This window comes from Garra rufa, chromosome 23 (genome assembly GCF_049309525.1).
Source record: "Garra rufa chromosome 23, GarRuf1.0, whole genome shotgun sequence".
NCBI classification, from domain to species: domain Eukaryota; kingdom Metazoa; phylum Chordata; class Actinopteri; order Cypriniformes; family Cyprinidae; genus Garra; species Garra rufa.
In genome coordinates this window covers 31,613,849-31,635,370 of record NC_133383.1, presented here as the reverse complement: position 1 = coordinate 31,635,370, position 21,522 = coordinate 31,613,849, and the positions used below count along the sequence as shown (strand labels likewise).

General features: G+C 32.5%; 1 protein-coding gene across 2 annotated transcripts in view; it reads left to right on the top strand.

The window, feature by feature from the left end:
• The window catches only part of sh3bp2 (SH3-domain binding protein 2), a 36,931-nt gene extending 17,845 nt beyond the window's left edge, over window positions 1-19,086 (top strand). Inside the window, exons 4-13 of one of the 2 annotated variants that reach the window (XM_073830088.1) lie at window positions 4,459-4,576; window positions 4,700-4,767; window positions 5,037-5,119; window positions 5,473-5,529; window positions 7,273-7,795; window positions 12,712-12,820; window positions 13,293-13,348; window positions 13,645-13,723; window positions 14,935-14,994; window positions 18,398-19,086. In XM_073830088.1, the coding sequence (XP_073686189.1) occupies window positions 4,459-4,576; window positions 4,700-4,767; window positions 5,037-5,119; window positions 5,473-5,529; window positions 7,273-7,795; window positions 12,712-12,820; window positions 13,293-13,348; window positions 13,645-13,723; window positions 14,935-14,994; window positions 18,398-18,553 (1,309 nt within the window). In that variant the 3' untranslated portion in view covers window positions 18,554-19,086. Of the gene's footprint in view, window positions 1-4,458; window positions 4,577-4,699; window positions 4,768-5,036; window positions 5,120-5,472; window positions 5,530-7,272; window positions 7,796-12,708; window positions 12,821-13,292; window positions 13,349-13,644; window positions 13,724-14,934; window positions 14,995-18,397 lie in introns of both variants that reach the window. The other variant, XM_073830087.1, reaches the window with a different exon arrangement.
• The last annotated feature ends 2,436 nt before the right edge of the window (window positions 19,087-21,522 follow it).

Genomic DNA, 21,522 nt, shown 5'->3' with positions numbered 1-21,522 from the left:
GGGAGTGTCCACGGATGAGCAAGACATACACGGACCCTGCAAAAAATGCTTTTCTTACTTTGATTTTTTGTCTTGTTTCCAGCCAAAATATCTAAAATTCTTAAATCGAGAAGGATTTTCTAGACAAGTCAAATTATTTTCTTGTTTTCAGAAAAAACAAGTCAAAATTAAGTGTGTTTTTGCTTAGAACAAGCTAAATAATCTGCCACAAAAATCTTATTTCAAACAGAAAACAAGATTTTTTTTCTTACCCCATTGGCAGATTATTTAGCTTGTTTCAAGCTAAAATGCACTTAATTGTGACTTGTTTTTTCTGAAAACAAGACAATAATTTTCACTCGTCTAGAAAATCCTTCTTGATTCAAGAAACAAGACAGAAAATCTACAGTAAGTAAGAAAAGTATTTGACACTGAGGATGCAGGAAAACTGTTGCTTAAAGTTAATTTAAAAATCTTTGAACAGTGGGATTTGTACAAACCATTATCCTTAAATATAAATGATTAATAAAATATTAAACCAATAGTGACCACTGAGTAATACATGAAGTTTGAAGTTGCTAAATATCTCTTATGTTCACCAAGGCTGCTTTTATTTGAGTAAAAACAGTAATATTGTGAAATATTATTATAATTTCAAATAACAATAATGTTCTAATTTAATGCATTTTAAAATTAAATGAGAAAATCTGTGAGTTTATATCTCACAATTATGACTTTATAATTAGCAATTGTGAGTTTGTCGCACAATTCTAAAGAAAAAGGTCAGATTTGCAAGTTTTTATCTCACAATTCTGACTTTATAACTAGCAATTGCAAGTATATATTATGCAATTTTAAGAAAAAAGTCAGAAATGCAAGTTTTTATCTTACAGTTCTGACTTTATAATTAGCAATTGCAAGTTTATTTCATGCAATTCTGAGGAAAAACGTCAGAATGGCAAGTTTTTATCATACAGTTCTGACTTTATAATTGGCAATTGCGAGTTTATGTCATGCAATTCTGAGAAAAAGCCAAAACTGAGAGTATTTATCTCACAATTCTGACTTTATAACTAGCAATTGCAAGTATATCTTATGCAATTTTAAGAAAAAAGTCAGAAATGCAAGTTTTCATCTTACAGTTCTGACTTAGCAATTGCGAGTTTATTTCAGGCAATTCTGAGAAAAAGCTCAGAATTGCAAGTTTTTATCTCACAATTCTGACTTTATAACTAGCAATTGCAAGTATATATTATGCAATTTTAAGAAATGCAATGCAATCAGAAATTAGAAATGCAAGTTTTTATCTCACAGTTCTGACTTAGCAATTGCAAGTTTATTTCATGCAATTCTGAGGAAAAACATCAGAATGGCAAGTTTTTATCTCACAATTCTGAATTTATAATTAGCAATTGAGAGTTTATGTCATGCAATTCTGAGAAAACGTCAAAACTGAGAGTATTTATCTCACAATTCTGAATTTATAATTAGCAATTGCGAGTTTATGTCATGCAATTCTGAGAAAAACGTCAAAACTGAGAGTATTTATTTCACAATTCTGAATTTATAATTAGCAATTGCGAGTTTATGTCATGCAATTCTGAGAAAACGTCAAAACTGAGAGTATTTATCTCACAATTCTGAATTTATAATTAGCAATTGCGAGTTTATGTCATGCAATTCTGAGAAAACGTCAAAACTGAGAGTATTTATCTCACAATTCTGAATTTATAATTAGCAATTGCGAGTTTATGTCATGCAATTCTGAGAAAAACGTCAAAACTGAGAGTATTTATCTCACAATTCTGAATTTATAATTAGCAATTGCGAGTTTATGTCATGCAATTCTGAGAAAAACGTCAAAACTGAGAGTATTTATTTCACAATTCTGAATTTATAATTAGCAATTGCGAGTTTATGTCATGCAATTCTGAGAAAAACGTCAAAACTGAGAGTATTTATTTCACAATTCTGAATTTATAATTAGCAATTGCGAGTTTATGTCATGCAATTCTGAGAAAACGTCAAAACTGAGAGTATTTATCTCACAATTCTGAATTTATAATTAGCAATTGCGAGTTTATGTCATGCAATTCTGAGAAAACGTCAAAACTGAGAGTATTTATCTCACAATTCTGAATTTATAATTAGCAATTGCGAGTTTATGTCATGCAATTCTGAGAAAAACGTCAAAACTGAGAGTATTTATCTCACAATTCTGAATTTATAATTAGCAATTGCGAGTTTATGTCATGCAATTCTGAGAAAAACGTCAAAACTGAGAGTATTTATTTCACAATTCTGAATTTATAATTAGCAATTGCGAGTTTATGTCATGCAATTCTGAGAAAACGTCAAAACTGAGAGTATTTATCTCACAATTCTGAATTTATAATTAGCAATTGCGAGTTTATGTCATGCAATTCTGAGAAAACGTCAAAACTGAGAGTATTTATCTCACAATTCTGAATTTATAATTAGCAATTGCGAGTTTATGTCATGCAATTCTGAGAAAAACGTCAAAACTGAGAGTATTTATCTCACAATTCTGAATTTATAATTAGCAATTGCGAGTTTATGTCATGCAATTCTGAGAAAAACGTCAAAACTGAGAGTATTTATTTCACAATTCTGAATTTATAATTAGCAATTGCGAGTTTATGTCATGCAATTCTGAGAAAACGTCAAAACTGAGAGTATTTATCTCACAATTCTGAATTTATAATTAGCAATTGCGAGTTTATGTCATGCAATTCTGAGAAAACGTCAAAACTGAGAGTATTTATCTCACAATTCTGAATTTATAATTAGCAATTGCGAGTTTATGTCATGCAATTCTGAGAAAAACGTCAAAACTGAGAGTATTTATCTCACAATTCTGAATTTATAATTAGCAATTGCGAGTTTATGTCATGCAATTCTGAGAAAAACGTCAAAACTGAGAGTATTTATTTCACAATTCTGAATTTATAATTAGCAATTGCGAGTTTATGTCATGCAATTCTGAGAAAAACGTCAAAACTGAGAGTATTTATTTCACAATTCTGAATTTATAATTAGCAATTGCGAGTTTATGTCATGCAATTCTGAGAAAACGTCAAAACTGAGAGTATTTATCTCACAATTCTGAATTTATAATTAGCAATTGCGAGTTTATGTCATGCAATTCTGAGAAAACGTCAAAACTGAGAGTATTTATCTCACAATTCTGAATTTATAATTAGCAATTGCGAGTTTATGTCATGCAATTCTGAGAAAACGTCAAAACTGAGAGTATTTATCTCACAATTCTGAATTTATAATTAGCAATTGCGAGTTTATGTCATGCAATTCTGAGAAAAACGTCAAAACTGAGAGTATTTATCTCACAATTCTGAATTTATAATTAGCAATTGCGAGTTTATGTCATGCAATTCTGAGAAAAACGTCAAAACTGAGAGTATTTATTTCACAATTCTGAATTTATAATTAGCAATTGCGAGTTTATGTCATGCAATTCTGAGAAAACGTCAAAACTGAGAGTATTTATCTCACAATTCTGAATTTATAATTAGCAATTGCGAGTTTATGTCATGCAATTCTGAGAAAAACGTCAAAACTGAGAGTATTTATCTCACAATTCTGAATTTATAATTAGCAATTGTGAGTTTATGTCATGCAATTCTGAGAAAAACGTCAAAACTGAGAGTATTTATTTCACAATTCTGAATTTATAATTAGCAATTGCGAGTTTATGTCATGCAATTCTGAGAAAACGTCAAAACTGAGAGTATTTATCTCACAATTCTGAATTTATAATTAGCAATTGCGAGTTTATGTCATGCAATTCTGAGAAAACGTCAAAACTGAGAGTATTTATCTCACAATTCTGAATTTATAATTAGCAATTGCGAGTCTATGTCATGCAATTCTGAGAAAAAGCCAAAACTGAGAGTATTTATCTCACAATTCTGACTTTATAACTAGCAATTGCAAGTATATCTTATGCAATTTTAAGAAAAAAGTCAGAAATGCTAGTTTTTATTTCACAATTCTGACTTTATAATTCACAACAGCGAGTTTATTTGATGCCATTCTGAGAAAAAGTCAACCGCAAGTTTTTATCTCACAATTCAGACTTTATAATTCGCAGGAAAACTGTTGCTTAAAGTACATTTTAAAATCTTTGAACAGTGGGATTTGTCCAAACCATTATCCTTAAATATAAATAATTTATAAATATTAAACCAATAGTGACCACTGAGTATTACATGAAGTTTGGGGTGGCTAAATATCTCTTATGTTCACCAAAAATACAGTAAAAACTGTAATATTCTGAAATATCAAATAACAGTTTTCTAATTTAATGCATTTTAAAATTAAATTCATTTCTGTGATGCAAAGCTGAATTTTCAGCATCATTTACTCCAGTCTTCAGTGTCACATGATCCTTCAGAAATAATATATATTTTAATGACCATTGCTTTTATTGCTTGGCAGAGTCTTACGGGCAGCAGAGGAAACAACATCTAGCAACGTTTTTCCTTTTAAGATCGTCCACTTCAGTAAGAGACACCGTACGTGGTATTTCTCAGCGGCGAGTGAGGATGAGAGAAGGGTGAGATCGCGCTGTAGACATGACAGATAGCATTGCACAACTATGAACATTTGGGGGGTTTTCATGTTTGATTAAAAATAAAATGCAGAAATAAAATAAAATGTGTATTTTTATCTCTGACAGAAATGGATGCGGCACTTAAGAAAAGAAATCGGCTATTATAATGATAAAAGAGATTTGCCTCTTCCAAGGTAATACTTACAGTCTGCTTTCATTAAATCATTCTATCAATAAGTCAGATGTTAGCTCACATTGCATTTATGACGCATGATTCGTGAAGTCTATTTATATTATTCTTACACAATATGGTTTTTAAATTCACCTTTTATCTTTAATTTCTCGGGAATTTTTTTACAAAGCAGCTGTAACCTCTTCCTCTTTCTTGTAATCTCTGCTTGTTAATGGAATTCATTGAGTTTTTTTAAATGCTTCTGTTTTACCACATTTCTTGTTTTAATAGTGATGATTTAGATTCTGAGAGCATATATGGCCAGTTAGAGGAGCCGCTGGACATCAGTCCTATTGAAGAAGACCCTGAAGCAGGTATACCGATTGACTATGCTTTTATGCTGTGGAACAAATTATAAATGTCTTTAAATTGTTATCTAAAAATAAATACATTTATTACATTTTTAAAAAAAAAAATTCAATTTTAAAAAAATTCTAAAAATGTAATACTTAATAGTTTAATTTCATGTAGCAAATTATGTCTACAAAAATGTTTATTTAAACTGATTATTGTGGTGTTACAAAATGTATAATAAAATATATAATATATTATTAATATAAAGAATATATATTATATATTATAATATAAATAATTATCAAATTAAATTATACTAATATTTGTAATAAATAAATTGCAAAAATTATTTAACTTGTGTATTTTCATATAGATTATATGACGCAAGATGAAGACAGTGATGGAGAGGATGGATTACCAGTGTCAGCAGGTAGATGCTTGCTTTTTCTTTCATTTCTTTACTCTCAGAAAAAAATAAAAAATAAATGAAAAAGCTGCAGTGTTGAGGGTTATACATTACCAGTACCGTGAGTTTTTTATAGAGAAACACAATATTGTAATGCATTACTTTCCATAAAAAAAACTTAGTAACTAAGTAATGCAATCAGTTACTTTTTATAGAGAAACACAATATTGTAATGCATTACTTTACGTAAAAAGTAACTAAGTAACACAATTAGTTACTTTTTTTATAGAGAAACACAATATCTTAACGCATTACTTTGCTTAAAAAAGTATCAAAGTAACGCAATTAGTAACTTGTTTTAATCTTTAATGCAAACACAAAAATTGTTTATTTCAAGACTCTTTAAGACTTTTAATATAAGTCACTTTTTTATAGAGAAACACAATATTGTAATGCATTACTTTCCATAAAATGTAACTAAGTAACTCAATTAGTTAATTTTTTATAGTGAAACCTGATATCATAATGCATTACTTTTCATAAAAAGTATCAAAGTAAAGCAATTAGTAACTTGTTTTAATCTTTTATGCAAACACAAAAATTTACTTTTAATATAAGTCACTTTTTTATAGAGAAACGCAATATTGAAATGCATTACTTTCCATAAAAAGTAACTAATATCTTAATTGTAATGCATTACCTTCCGTAAAAAGTAATTATCGCAATTAGTTACTTTTTTTATAGTGAAACGTGATATCGTAATGCATTACTTTTCATAAAAAGTAACTAAGTACTGCAATTAGTAGCTTGTTTTAATCTTTTATGCAAACACAAAAATTGTTTATTTCAAGACTCTTGAAGACTTTTAATATAAGTCACTTTTTTATAGAGAGACAATATTGTAATGCATTTCTTTTCTTTAAAAGTAATTAAGTAATGCCATTAGTAACTTTTTATAGCAAAACACAATATTGTAATGCATTACCTTCCATAAAAAGTAATTAAATAATGCAATTAGTTACTTTTTTAAAGTGAAACATGATATCGTAATGCATTACTTTTCATAAAAAGTAACTAAGTAAAGCTATTAGTAACTTGTTTTAATCTTTTATGCAAACACAAAAATTGTTTATATTAAGACTCTTTAAGACTTTTAATATAAGTCACTTTTTTATAGAGAAACACAATATTGTAATGCATTACTTTACATTAAAAGTAACTAAGTAAAGCAATTAGTAACTTGTTTTAATTTTTTATGCAAACACAAAAATTTACTTTTAATATAAGTCACTTTTTTATAGAGAAACGCAATATTGCAATGCATTACTTTCCATAAAAATGAACTAAGTAATGCAATTAGTTACCTTTATATAGAGAAATGCACTATTGTAATGCATTAGTTTGCATAAAAAGTAACTAAGTAATGCAATCAGTTACTTTTTACATAGAAATGCAATATTGTAATGCATTACTTTTTAAAATACCTTTCCCCAACACTGCAAAGCTGTTACAAGGTAACATTAAAAGGTACAAAAGGTAAATCTTTTCATGCCCTAAAATGTACAAATTAGTACCTAAAGTGAAAACTATAACTTTTAAAAGGGTGATAGTTTTGAACCCATGCAGTGATAGTTTCGCACCTGTTTTCCGAAAGTGGATGTGCTTGAAATAGTGCTATTCACATTGTGATACACCATTGTGGCCATATTCAGATTGTCTGAGAACATTTACCCACACAGTGGAATAACTCTTTGATGTTTTTTCCAGGTCAACCCACGGTTCCACCTCCACCTTATCCTCCACCTCCTGTTCCTGTTCAGTCGAAAGAAAGCCGTCTCACGAAAGGACCACCGCCTCCACTGCCACCTCCATTCAAAAAACCTTCCTGTTCAGCCAAAGGTCCTCCTCCGCCGCTGCCGTACGCCCCTCATCTACAGAAACCAGACTTACACCAGTCAAACAGAGGCCCTGCTGGCCCCGTGCCTCCTTTACCCCCACCAAACAGCGTGAAGCCCACGTCAGGCCCGTTTTCCACAATGCCTGCTTGCGAAAAGAAGCCGCATGTCTCTCTCATTGGGAATTCGGCGGCTACTTTACCCATCGTTGAGAACTTGCAGAAAGTGCTTCTGAACTCTGGAATTAAACCACCCATTTCTAGCCAGCACCTGGGGGTGAAGCCCACTCCTGACCCACGGCCCGTCTCGCCTCACCTCTCCAGTAACAGGTCGCTGGGTCAGATACCCAAGCCTCCATTACCAACCAAACCGAAACCCAACAGACCCTCGTTCCAGTAAGTGTCTTTCATTCTCCTCACGGAGATCTTCCGTGTCTGGTTTGGGGTTTTGTTGAGTTGTGCTGCAGAGACTTTTAAGGCTGCAAATGTATTTAGGGCTGCTGTTCTTAAATACATACATGCTCAGTCTTGTTATAAAGACAGAATAACAACTGCATTCTTCAACTAGACTGACTTTTTACACACACATGTGAGAGTGTCAAACCACACGCGTGAGAGGACCAAAGTAGCAGCATGTTGCAAAACACTTCATGGTTTAGAATAAAACTTCTTATATGTGACTGTGGACCACAAAACCAGTCTTAAGTAGCACAAGTAACATTGTAGTAATAGCCAAAAGTACACTGTATGGGTCCAAAGTATAGCTTTTTCTTTTATGACAAAAATGATTAAGATATTAAGTAAAGATCATGTTCCATGAAGATATTTTGTAAATTTCGTACAGTAAATATATTGAAAAATTATTTTTGATTAGTAATAGGCATTGCTAAGAACTTCATTTGGACAGCATTAAAGGTGATTTTCTCAATATTTAGATTTGTTTGCACCCTCAGATTGCAGATTTTCATAGAGCTGTATTTTAGCCAGATATTGTCCTATCCTAACAAACCATAATCAGCTTTCGGATGATGTTTACATCTTAATTTAAAAAATAATGACGCTTATGACTGGTTTTGTGGTGCAGGGTTACATATAGTAAGAATCTTATAATAAAGTGTTTGTGCACAAAAGAGTGTTTTTACATTTAATATCTTTGTATGCATGTTGATTTCACATTGTTTTAAACAGAAAATGCAATAATTCAGAGTGTAACCGTCAAATAAGAATTGGTTAAATAACTTTACAATTTGAATACAATGCAATGTGAGCATATAAATCTTAATCAGTTTTAAAACCGTTATTTATTAGGGATGGGATGATTAACCTACCTCCTGATTCAATACTTGGGTGCCGATATGATATGTATTGCGATTTTCTTTTTTTAAGGGGAGACACTGCAGGCAAAAATGCTGTTTTTTCATTCACCTATCCAGCTTTTTGGTTTTTCATAACATTTTTTTTTTCAGTCTAGTGGAAAGAAAACATCCAAAAAACACTGTTAAGTGTTTATTTTTATAGTGCTTTATCTATTTGTGTCAATAGATTTCAATTACAATGCATATTTTAAAGGCAGTTTTCTCAAAATTATTTTTTTCTCCTACACTGAGCCTTAAATCTCCACTTCAGTAGCACTTGCACACACTAAACTTCACATTTTTATTCCTGTCTATATCCTGAAGGTTTTTACAGAGGCATTTGTTGATATATAACATATCCAACATTTTATTCCCCTAAAATTGTAAAAAAAAAAAAAAAAAAAAAAAAAAAAGGTTCCTGTCTAAGTTTTTTTCTGAATAATGACGTGACAAAATGAGTAAAAACTAACATGTCAAAAAAAATTAAACAAGAATTCTGAAACTGACTTTATCCAGTGTTTTTTGTGTTTATCATTAGTGATTTTTGTACTAGAAATGTATGCAAATTAGCAAATGCATTTGCATATTTAAACCTAACATTTAAAACCTTGTGATACAAAAAATGTTTGCAATTATCAATGTAATCAAAATGAGTAGAAAAAATACTTTCTGAAATAAAATGAAGTGCTATGTTACTTTGCAAACCGTTTTAGTCATGTTTTCCCGGCAAAACTAATTTTACATTTTAGATGAACTACACTTTCATTACGGCGTAATAGTCAAGGAAGTTTGCTGACGTAATATGGCCGAAGCAGGCGCAGTAATATCACGCAGCACCTGAAATTAGTTCCCAGCTAGGTCAGCATTTGTACATGTGTTGCGTGATATTACTGCGCCTGTTTTGTCCATATTAAAGCAGCAAACTTCCTTGACTATTACGCCGGAATGGGAGTGTAGTTCCTAATCTTATCGGCCTAGAAAATTGCAGCTTTACATTTTCCGCCGGTCTTAGTACACGATATAACTACAGAAGAGTCTAGTTTTAAATAGGACAAATACCGAAACTCATTGGTCATTTTTGAACGTGATGCTATTGGTCTCATAGGATTCAATGATCTATGCTAAGCTATGCTAAAAGTGATATCGCCACAACAGGAGAACGGCTGAATGGATTTCAAAACAGTAAAACTCAACTTATTAACTTGGGAGGAGTTGGAGAATGAGCCTATTTCCAAAAAAAGTGGAGTGTTCCTCTAAAGCAGGGGTCCCCAAACTTTTTTCTGAGAGGGCCAACATAATTCTTTTCTTTAATGGGGGGCCGGGTTGGTTTATAAAAGAAAATTCCATGGGCCGGACTGACTACTAGTATTATTATTATTATTTTATTATGATTTTACCTGTATTTATTATACCTTTTAATGCTAGAATAGTTATTTTGTTATGCACCACACAGACACATGATCATTTCTTTTCAAAAGATATAAAGGTGCACTTTAATAAATTATAATGTAATGGAAAAGTTCATTTGTTTGCAGTAATTCAACTCAAATTGTGAAACTTGTGTATTAAATACATTTAATGCACACAGATTGAAGTAGTTTAAGTCTTTGGTTCTTTTAATTGTGATGATTTGCCTCACATTTAACAAAAACCCACCAATTCACTATCTCAACCAAGCCTTCAAAAAGTTCTCTCAGTTTGGTTCACTAGGCTACACAATCATGAGGAAGACTGCTGATCTGACAGTTGTCCAGAAGACAATCACTGACACCCTTCACAAGGAGGGTAAGCCACAAACATTATTTGCCAAAGAAGCTGGCTGTTCACAGAGTGCTGTATCCAAGCATGTTAAGTGGAAGAAAAAGATGCACAACCAACCGAGAAAACCACAACCTTGAGAGGCTTGTCAAGCAAAATCAATTCAAGAATTTGGGTGAACTTCACAAGGAATGGACTGAGGCTGGGGTCAAGGCATCAAGAGCCACCACACACAGACGTGTCAGGAATTTGGCTACAGTTGTTGTATTCCCCTTGTTAAGCCACTCCTGAACCACAGACAACTTCAGAGGCATCTGGGCTAAGGAGAAGAAGAAATGGACTGTTGCCCAGTGGTCCAAAGTCTTCTTTTCAGATGAGAGCAAGTTTTGCATTTTTAATTTGGAAACCAAGGTCCTGGAGTCTGGAGGAAGGGTGGAGAAGCTCATAGCTCAAGTTGCTTGAAGTCTAGTGTTAAGTTTCCAGAGTCTGTGATGATTTTGGGGTGCAATGTTATCTGCTGGTGTTGGTCCACTGTGTTTTTTGAATCACACGTCAAACTCCGCCTTCAGCATTTTCAGCGCTTACACAGACTTTTCAACTGGGAATGGGGCCACTGGTTTCTCAGCTGAAAACCTTTGGGTAACTGGGAGTTGAGTCTTGCTTTTGCACTTGTCCCTCAAGCAGTGCTAGTTTCACCTCAAAATGCTATTGAGTCATTTTGTAATCGCTCTGAATTTTCTAGCTGGCTCGCGCATTACCTGTTTGATCGCGATGACACGTTATGTTGAATGTACCATTCAGTTGGTGAATTTAACAAATAATTAGGTTAATAACTAAGGGAAATTTAAGTTTGAAAGCCAACCTTTTTTATCAAATACCGACATGATATAAGTAAAACATATATTTAAAATTACATTTTCAAAATATGTCTCTGGCATTGTTCAGAGGGCCGGTCCAAATGTGGGGGAGGGCCATATTTGGCCCGCGGGCCTTAGTTTGGGGACCCCTGCTCTAAAGTGCAACACATTTATACATTTCACCCTCTGTTGGAATAAAAGCGGTCATTTCTCCCCAGCACCTCTTAGGAAAAGTAAAATAATTAAGACGAGACACTGAAGGTGAATAGGGTACAAAAATAAACTAATAGTTATCACCTTATTTACCGAGTTAATTGATTACATTGATAATTGCAAACATTTTTTGTATTACACGTTTTCTAAAATCTTAGGGTTAAATACAAAAATCTAAACACTGGATGAAGTTTCAAAATTCTTGTAAAATTTTTTGGACGTATATTAGAGTATATATTTTTTTACATATGTGACCCTGGACCACAAAACCAGTCATAAGGTTAAATTTGACAAAACTGAGATTTATACATCATATGAAAGCTGAATAAATAAGCTTTCTATTGATGTATGGTTTGTTAGGATAGGACAATATTTGGCCGAGATACAACTATTTGAAATCAGAAATCTGAGGGTGCAAAAAAATCAAAATACTGAGATAATCACCTTTAAAGTTGTCCAAATTAGGTTCTTAACAATGCATATTACAAATCAAAAATTACATTTTGATATGTTTACAGTAGGAATTTTACAAAAAATCTCCATGGAACATGAACTTTACTTAATTTCTTAATGATTTTTGGCATAAAAGAAAAATCTAAAATTTTGACCCATACAATGTATTTTTGGCTATTGCTACAAATATACCCCAGCGACTTAAGACTGGTTTTGTGGTCCATGGTCACATATATTAGAGAACAATCAATTAATTTTTATCATTTATTTTATCATTTTGGGGGGAATAAAATGTATAAAATCAAAAAAATTATATATGAACAAATCACTCTGTAAATACCTTTAGGATATAGACAGGAATAAAAATGTCAAGTTTGGTGTGTGTAAGTGCTACTGAAGTGGAGATTTCTGGCTCCGTGTAGGAGAAAAAAACTCCTTTTTGAGAAAACGGCCTTTAAAAATATGGATTGTATTTGAAATCTATTGACACAAATAGATAAAGTGCTATAAAAGAAAGACTTAACAGTGTCTTTTGGGTGTTTTCTTTCCACTAGTTACTTTATGAAACACCAAATGTCAAATCTCATCTTTAACATTTAGCTTGTTCGGGTATTGGTTAGACTCAAGGAGATTATTTATACAAATTGTTTGTCTTTTTTTTTTTTTGTGCCAGAAGAGCATCACCAGACGGACAGAGTTTTCGTTCTTCTATTGAAGAAAATCCTTTAAAAAAACGAGTGCCACACAAAATTGAAGAAGACTCAGACGATGAGGACTATGAAAATGTAAGTTTACTTCATTTGTTTGTCATTGAACACACTGATTTTGTAGAAACAAATTCCATTTCATTTTTAAAAGGCATATTTTTAATTAAAAAAAAAAAACTTGTAAGTGGTCTAGATGCAGCTAAAGAGCTTTTAGGACGTTGTAGGATGTGCCACGTAGGCCTACATCTTAATTCTTTGAGCTCAGGCTTGTTTGTGAGCGTTTAAGGAGAAATGCACAATTTTATAAACTTTCCTTTATCTGTTGAAGCAGAAACAATGAGTCACTTCCTCAATGACACGTTGAATCAAAATAGATTGCGTAGGATTTGACCATTTCTATTTACTATCTACTAAAAACGATCTATTTTGTGTTGCTGTTGAAACATCTATCAAGATAAGTCATTTTTTTAAACCATAGGGTCACCTAACATTTGACCTGATTTTGCTATAACAAATAATGCCTTTAACACATGTTTTTTTTTCTCATCAGGTGAATCTGCCTCCGTCTGTCTTCGTGGACACAATGGAAACCAGTAATGTTGAAAGGTAAATCAAAAATTTTTGTGTATACCACTTTATTTTGCGAAGTTTGGTTAATCGTAGTAATTAATGGCTTGATGCATTGTTTTTTAGTAGTTCAAGAAACCAAATCCTTTAGTACAGGGATTCTAAAACTTGTGTCTTTGTCCAAGACAACCTATTTGAAGGCATGTATCTGAGTGTAATAGTTGTATTTTGCTTTGTATTGCTGCCCTCTAGTGTAAAAGAGTTGCCACTCATCTAGTTCATGTGTCACTGTTTTCAATTCCACTGTTAACTGTGTCTTCACTTACTGATTACAGGTTATTTAGGGATTCATACACCTACCCACAGAACGGTCTGTATTGCATCCGCAAATCAGGGACAGGAAAAACCTCACAGGTACAGACAACGCAATATACCTACAGTTGAAGTCAAAAGTTTACATACACCTTGCAGAAGCTGCAAAATGTTAACTATTTGACCAAAATAAGAGGGATGGTTTTTATTTAGTACTGACCTGAATAAAGATATTTCACATTAAAGATGTTTACATATAGTCCACAAGAGAAAATAATAGTTGAATTTATAGAAATTACCCTGTTCAAAAGATTTTTAATACTGTGTTGTTACATGAATGATCCACAGCTGTGTTTTTTTTTTTTTTTTTTTTTTTTTGTCCCTTGTTTGTCCTGAACAGTTAAACTGCCTGCTGTTCTTCAGAAAAGTCATTCAGGTTCCACAAATTCTTTGGTTTTTCAGCATTTTTGTGTATTTGAACTCTTTCCAGCAATGACTGTATGATTTTGAGATCCATCTTTTCACACTGAGGACAACTGAGGGACTCATATGCAACTATTACAGAAGGTTCAAACGCTCACTGATGCTTCAGAAGGAAAAACAATGCATTATAAGACGGGGGTGAAAACTTTTGAATTTGAAGATCAGGGTAAATTTAACTTATTTTGTCCTCTGGGAAACATGTAAGTATCTTCTGTGGCTTCTGAGAGGTGGTACTAAATAAAAAAAAAAAAAAATATGATATTTAGATAAAATAAGAAAAATGTACACATCTTTATTCTGTTCAAAAGTTTTCACCCCCGGCTCTTAATGCATAATTTTTCCTTCTGAAGCATCAATGAGCGTTTGAACCTTCTGTAATAGTTGCATACGAGTCCCTCAGTTGTCCTCTGTGTGGAAAGATCAATCTCAAAAATATTCAGTCATTGTTGGAAAGGGTTCAAATATACAAAAATGCTGGAAAACCAAAGAATTTGTGGGACCTGAGTGACTTTTCTGAAGAACAGCGGACAGTTTAACTGTTCAGGACAAACAAGGGACTCATGAACAACTATCACTAAACAAAACAAACACAGCTGTGGATCATTCAGGAACAACACAGTGTTAAGAATCAAGTGTATGTAAACTTTTGAACAGGGTCATTTTTATAAATTCAACTACATGTAAACTGCATTTATGTGTCTTATTCAGGTCAGTACTAAATAAAAAATAATATGCAATTTGTATGTATGCAAACTTTTGACCTCAACTATATATATGTATTTATTTATTTATAAATCAGTGTGTGTTTATAATTTTTTCCTATTTGACAGGTGCTGGTTGTTTGGGACTCGGGTATCAATAAAGCCAGAAATTACAGACTCTTTGAGGAGGTTAGTATTTTGCATGGGCACTAAAGCTACAGTACATGAACTACATGCTCTTTTAATTTAAAATGTGTATATAATTATGTAATATTATTATCATTAGAGGCTTTTAGCAAAGCAAGAATTGATATTACTTAGGCAATTGAACTACACTTCCAATGCTACCGAATGCTGAGGAAATGCTATAGACCAATTATATGTTTGCAAACATTCAGGAGAATCACATGGATACGGCACAAAATAGTTAGATTTAAAAAGATTATAGATTATATTGATTAGATGTAATTTTCAAAATGTTCTCAGCTTATTACAAGAGCTTGTCACCCAGCGATAACCACTGTTTTTCAACGGAATTGGCGTAGTCAATAATAGTGAGATAGTCTTACAGATCAGAAACTGTGATGACGTTAATATGCCTGAAGCCCATCTGGTGGCAGAAAACATACTATTTTTGAGTTAAATGGAGTTATATAAACTTGCATTTGCAAGAAAAAAGTCTGAGTTGGGAGATAAAATATATCAATCTTATGTAAAAATGTTAATAGTAATAGGTTTAAATAATATTTCACGCTGTAACTGTACAATTCAAAAACAATTCATCCCCTATGAAGAGCATTTGTGAATATTATGTAGACCTATGGTTTAAATCAAATGTGTGCTTATTTATTGAGTAATCATAGCAGTTTTCATCCATAGTATGGCCATTGATACATCTGCGTTTAGCTTTAAATGTATGTTTAGTATGTTTTGATATTTTAAACATAAAACGTTGTATACTGATATTAAATTATTTAAAAAATGAAAAGATACTTTAAATGTGAAATCAAAACCACCAGTAGGTGGCAGTAAGTCAATGTTAATAAGTGAGTCATTATGGTGTCTTAACATAAGTCTCTTTTTGTTTATTGAAGGTATAAAATCAATATCACATTTGTAATCATGCTGATTTTTAAAGAAGAAACGGCACTCTTTGTGTGATATTATATCTATTTGAAATTATATAAATATATACATTTTCTGCCCCATATCTTGAATTATGTGATCTTTCTAAATGCATATTAATAGACTGATTCATGCAATGAGATAACGCACTCTAAATGCACACTTGCACTAAATTCTTCTAATCAGACTTCATCACATCCCAGCTAACCATTTTTGGTTCCCAGAACGCTCTGGGAACGTTAGCTTTTGAATTCCAGACCGTCCCTGGAAACCTAAAAATAACCTACAGGGAACATTCTCCGTAGGATATAAAATAAAACCTAAATATGACCTGCAGGGAACGTTCTGGGAAGGTTCTTTTTCGGTTATAAAATTAAACCTAAATATAACCTGCAGGGAACGTTTTCTGTAGGTTATAAAAATTAAACCCAAAAATAACCTGCAGGGAACGTTCTGGGAACATTTTCTGTAGGTTATAAAAATTAAACCTAAAAATAACCTGCAGGGAACGTTCTGGGAACATTTTCTGTAGGTTGTAAAAATTAAACCTAAAAATAACCTGCAGGGAACTTTCTGGGAACATTCTCTGTAGGATATAAAATAAAACCTAAAAATAACCTGCTGGGAACATTCTGGGAACGTTCTCTGTAGTTTAAAATAATTATATCTAAAAATAACCTGCAGGAAACGTTCTGGGAACGTTTTCTGTAGGTTATAAAAAATAAACCCAAAAATAACCTGCAGGGAACGTTCTGGGAACATTCTCTGTAGGATATAAAATAAAACCTAAAAGTAACCTGCTGGGAACATTCTGGGAAGGTTCTTTTTAGGTTATAAAATTAAACCTAAATATAACCTGCAGGGAACGTTCTGGGAACGTTTTCTGTAGGTTTTAAAAATTAAACCCAAAAATAACCTGCAGGGAACGTTCTGGGAACGTTCTCTGTAGGTTAAAAAAATTAAATCTAAAAATAACCTGCAGGGAACGTTCTGGGAAGGTTCTTTTTAGGTTATAAAATTAAACCTAAATATAACCTGCAGGGAACGTTCTGGGAACGTTTTCTGTAGGTTTTAAAAATTAAACCCAAAAATAACCTGCAGGGAACGTTCTGGGAACATTTTCTGTAGGTTATAAAAATTAAACCTAAAAATAACCTGCAGGGAACTTTCTGGGAACATTCTCTGTAGGATATAAAATAAAACCTAAAAATAACCTGCAGGGAACTTTCTGGGAACATTCTCTGTAGGATATAAAATAAAACCTAAAAATAACCTGCTGGGAACATTCTGGGAACGCTCTCTGTAGTTTAAAATAATTAAATCTAAAAATAACCTGCAGGGAATGTTCTGGGAAGGTTCTTTTTAGGTTATAAAATTAAACCTAAAAATAACCTGCAGGGAACGTTCTGGGAACATACAATAAAACCTAAAAAATAACCTGCAGGGAAAGTTCTGGGAATATAAAATAAAACCTAAAAATAACCTGCTGGGAACATTCTGGGAACGTTCTCTGTAGTTTAAAATAATTATATCTAAAAATAACCTGCAGGAAACGTTCTGGGAACGTTTTCTGTAGGTTATAAAAAATAAACCCAAAAATAACCTGCAGGGAACGTTCTGGGAACATTCTCTGTAGGATATAAAATAAAACCTAAAAGTAACCTGCTGGGAACATTCTGGGAACGTTCTCTGTAGGTTAAAAAAATTAAATCTAAAAATAACCTGCAGGGAACGTTCTGGGAAGGTTCTTTTTAGGTTATAAAATTAAACCTAAATATAACCTGCAGGGAACGTTCTGGGAACGTTTTCTGTAGGTTATAAAAATTAAACCCAAAAATAACCTGCAGGGAACGTTCTGGGAACATTTTCTGTAGGTTATAAAAATTAAAACTAAAAATAACCTGCTGGGAACATTCTGGGAAGGTTCTTTTTAGGTTATAAAATTAAACCTAAATATAACATGCAGGGAACGTTCTGGGAATGTTTTCTGTAGGTTATAAAAATTAAACCCAAAAATAACCTGCAGGGAACGTTCTGGGAACATTTTCTGTAGGTTATAAAAATTAAAACTAAAAATAACCTGCAGGGAACGTTCTGGGAAGGTTCTTTTTAGGTTATAAAATTAAACTTAAATATAACCTGTAGGGAACGTTCTGGGAATATAAAATAAAACCTAAAAATAACCTGCAGGGAACCTTCTGGGAACGTTTTCTGTAGGTTATAAAAATTAAACCTAAAAATAATCTACAGGGAATGTTCCTAGAACGTTCTTATTTTGTTCCCCAAAAAATAACCAAATGGGAACCATATGGAAACAGTTGGAGAATATTCTGTGTTTGCTGGGCTTTACCTGCATTTGGCGGGTGTTAATTTCAAACCCTGGTCGACTCTAGTTTGGTCTATAGCACCATCTTCACTTGTTCACTACAGATTGAACTCATTCTCTTTTGTCCTCTCTGTTTTACAGGACCAGCGGGTGTATCTGGAGGCAGATATGACGTTCCCCAGTTTATCTGCTCTAGTTGAACACTATCACACCAACCCACTGCCCAGCAGTAACAACTCAATGCCCAACTACTCCTTCACCTTACATATACCTTTCGGCTACGTCCCGCCCAGGTGACATCGACCCCCTGCCCTGTGCTAAAACACCCATCCGCACAGCAGGGGCTGGTCCTGGACCAGACTGCTGCTGACAGCGCCATCTTCTGGTGAAGATGCGCCCAGTCCACTGGCTTGATAAACTGTGAATATCAATGGATAATAAATCCAAGGAACCAATGAACTGTGTTCATTAAAGTCCAGTGTTCAGAAGGGAGTCTTACTATTTCAATGACTGAAAGCCAGTTGATTAAACAGTGTTAAACAGCAAATGTGTTCTTTAGTAGACTGATCCAGCGTGATGGGTCTGAATATCACAATGATTCTTCTCTGGAAAATAACTCCCAATGTACAGTATATTCTCACAAGAAAACCTGAATTCTATTGCAATATTTCTGTTATACTATAAGTATTATTTTATTGTACAAGTATTGTATTATATTGCATTATATAATTAATTTAGTAACTGGATGCTATTGTTATGTTTGTACTTTTAACACTGTACACTGTTGTGAGGTGAATAAACACACTTGAAACTAAAATTTTCACAGTGAAAATAAAACAAATAGTTTATATCTGGAAAAGATCTTATTTACATATGCAACTATTTCAAATACATGGCTATTTGAATAACTATTGAATAATAATTAATAGATTTTTGCTCACCAAGCATTCATTTATTTGATTTGAAGTACAGTAAAAATGGTCAAATTGTGAAATATGTTTACTATTTAAAATAACTGCTTTCTATTTAAATATATTTTAAAATCGAATTTATTCCTGTGATTTCAAAGCTGAATTTTCAGCATCATTACTCCAATCTTCAGGTGTCACACGATTCTTCAGAAATCATTTTAATGTTCTGATTTGCTGTCCATGAATAGAAAGATTCACATTTATCTGAAATAAATATACTCAAAGAATACTCAAAAGCTTGGAGAGTATTTTTTTTGGTCAAGAAATTATTGAAATTAATAGTTTTATTCAGCAAGGATGCTTTAAATTGATCAAAAGTGATGATAAAAACATTTCTAATGTTACAAAAGATTTCTATTTCAGATAAATGCTGTTCTTCTGAATTTTCTAATAATCAAATAAACCTGAAAAAGTTCTACTAGCTGTTTTCAACATAATATTAATAATAATACATTTTTTGTGTGACACTGAAGACTGCAGTAATGATGCTAAAAGTTCAGTTTTGATCACAGGAATAAATTACATTTTAATATATGTTTAAATAGAAAGCATTTATTTTAAATAGTAAAAATATTTAACTTTTTTGCTGTATTTTCGATCAAATAAATGCAGGCTTGATGTAATGTAAAAAAACAAACATTAAAAATCTAATTGCTCAAAAACTTTAGACTCGCTGTGTATAAATGATCCTAAAATCGAATTAAATGCCGAAAGTATAAAACAAAGAGCATCGAGCAATAAATTAACTTTGATTGTGTTTGTATCTGTTACTGTGGAGCACTGCACTAAACCAGTAGCAGATATAACTCTTGAAAATGAAGACAGAACTCAAAATGACCTCAAACACGTTACATAATTAATGTGAAACCAAACTCAGCAATGCATTAAAGGCTCATAAAGGCTTATTTTACAAATTATATTATTCATGACTTAAGTATTTCAGTGTCCCAAGCCAATATGTTTCCTGTACTATTTTAAGTCCACTATTACATATGTAATTCTTAGATATATACTGTACATCCAGAAAGTCCTTTTGACATCGACACAGTCGACTAACAGAGATTTCATACAGGTACGCAACAGTCTGACCGTATTAAAGTAAGGCTGTTAAATAATTGATTATAATGGAAGATGATTAAAATTTAGCGTGATGCTTTTTCTTAAGCAAATGGAGGCTGAGCTGTACCAGCAGACTTCAGCAAAGGGCTTAAATGGGAAGCCAAAAAGCAATATTTTTGCATGTCATAAAATATACACTAGCAGTTAAAAGTTTTGATGCTCAAAAATAGTTTTTATAATTTCAAAAAGTTGAAAAAAGTTAAATGTTATACCGTTTCCACTAAAATTTTAAGCGGCTTCAACATTTTCAACATTCATAATAATATATAAATACGTTTCTTGGGCAGCAAACAGCATATGAGAATGATTTATGAAGATCATGTGACACTGAAGACTGGAGTAGTGATGCTAAAAATTCAGCTTTGAAATCAAAGAAATACATTTCATTTTAAAATATATTCAAATAGAAAATAGTTATTTTAAATTGTAATAATATTTCACAATTTTCCCGTTTTTCCCATATTTTTAATCAAATAAATGCAGCCTTGGTGAGCATAAAAGGCTTACTTCAAGAGTATTTAAAAATTCCTTTTTCTGTTTAAAATAAAAGTGATTTTTAAATAACAATTTTTAGGACTGAATTGACTTATCAAAATAATAAAAGAGCTTAAATGTGGTTATTTTACTTTCCTTACAAATACTGCTGATTTCCTTATCAAGCTCCATTCATCATTATCCCCACATCAGATAAAGATAAATAGGATATTAATGGCATATTTCTCAGAGCTTTAATCAGATGTGCGGAGGTGAAGTAGCCAGAACAAACGAGAAGAGAAGACTCTAAGATGTCAGGATTGATGATTAATGAACAGGGTATAAATATAGTGCTTGCGCATGGATCTGTCTGGCTTCTGCTGGGAGCATTGATCTGCACTGAATAAGGGATCAATATGCATGAAAGGTTCCAGTGTAAGTTCTGATCTGAGAACAGAAGCCCTCCTGTTCACGTAATCCTGTTTTCAGAAAGAAAAACAACCTTGATCTTCCTTCACTACTCGTCTCCTCAGATGTTTGATATGTCTTTATTGTGATCAAAGTGACCGTATCCAGCAGAGTCAAAAGCAGAATATTTTAGACTTAAGGATAAGTACTTTAAGGAATTCAGAATGAAGCCGCTGGATTGATCCAGAATTCTCGCTGATCTGTCAACAGTTGTCAAAGGGGCAGGAGTATTAT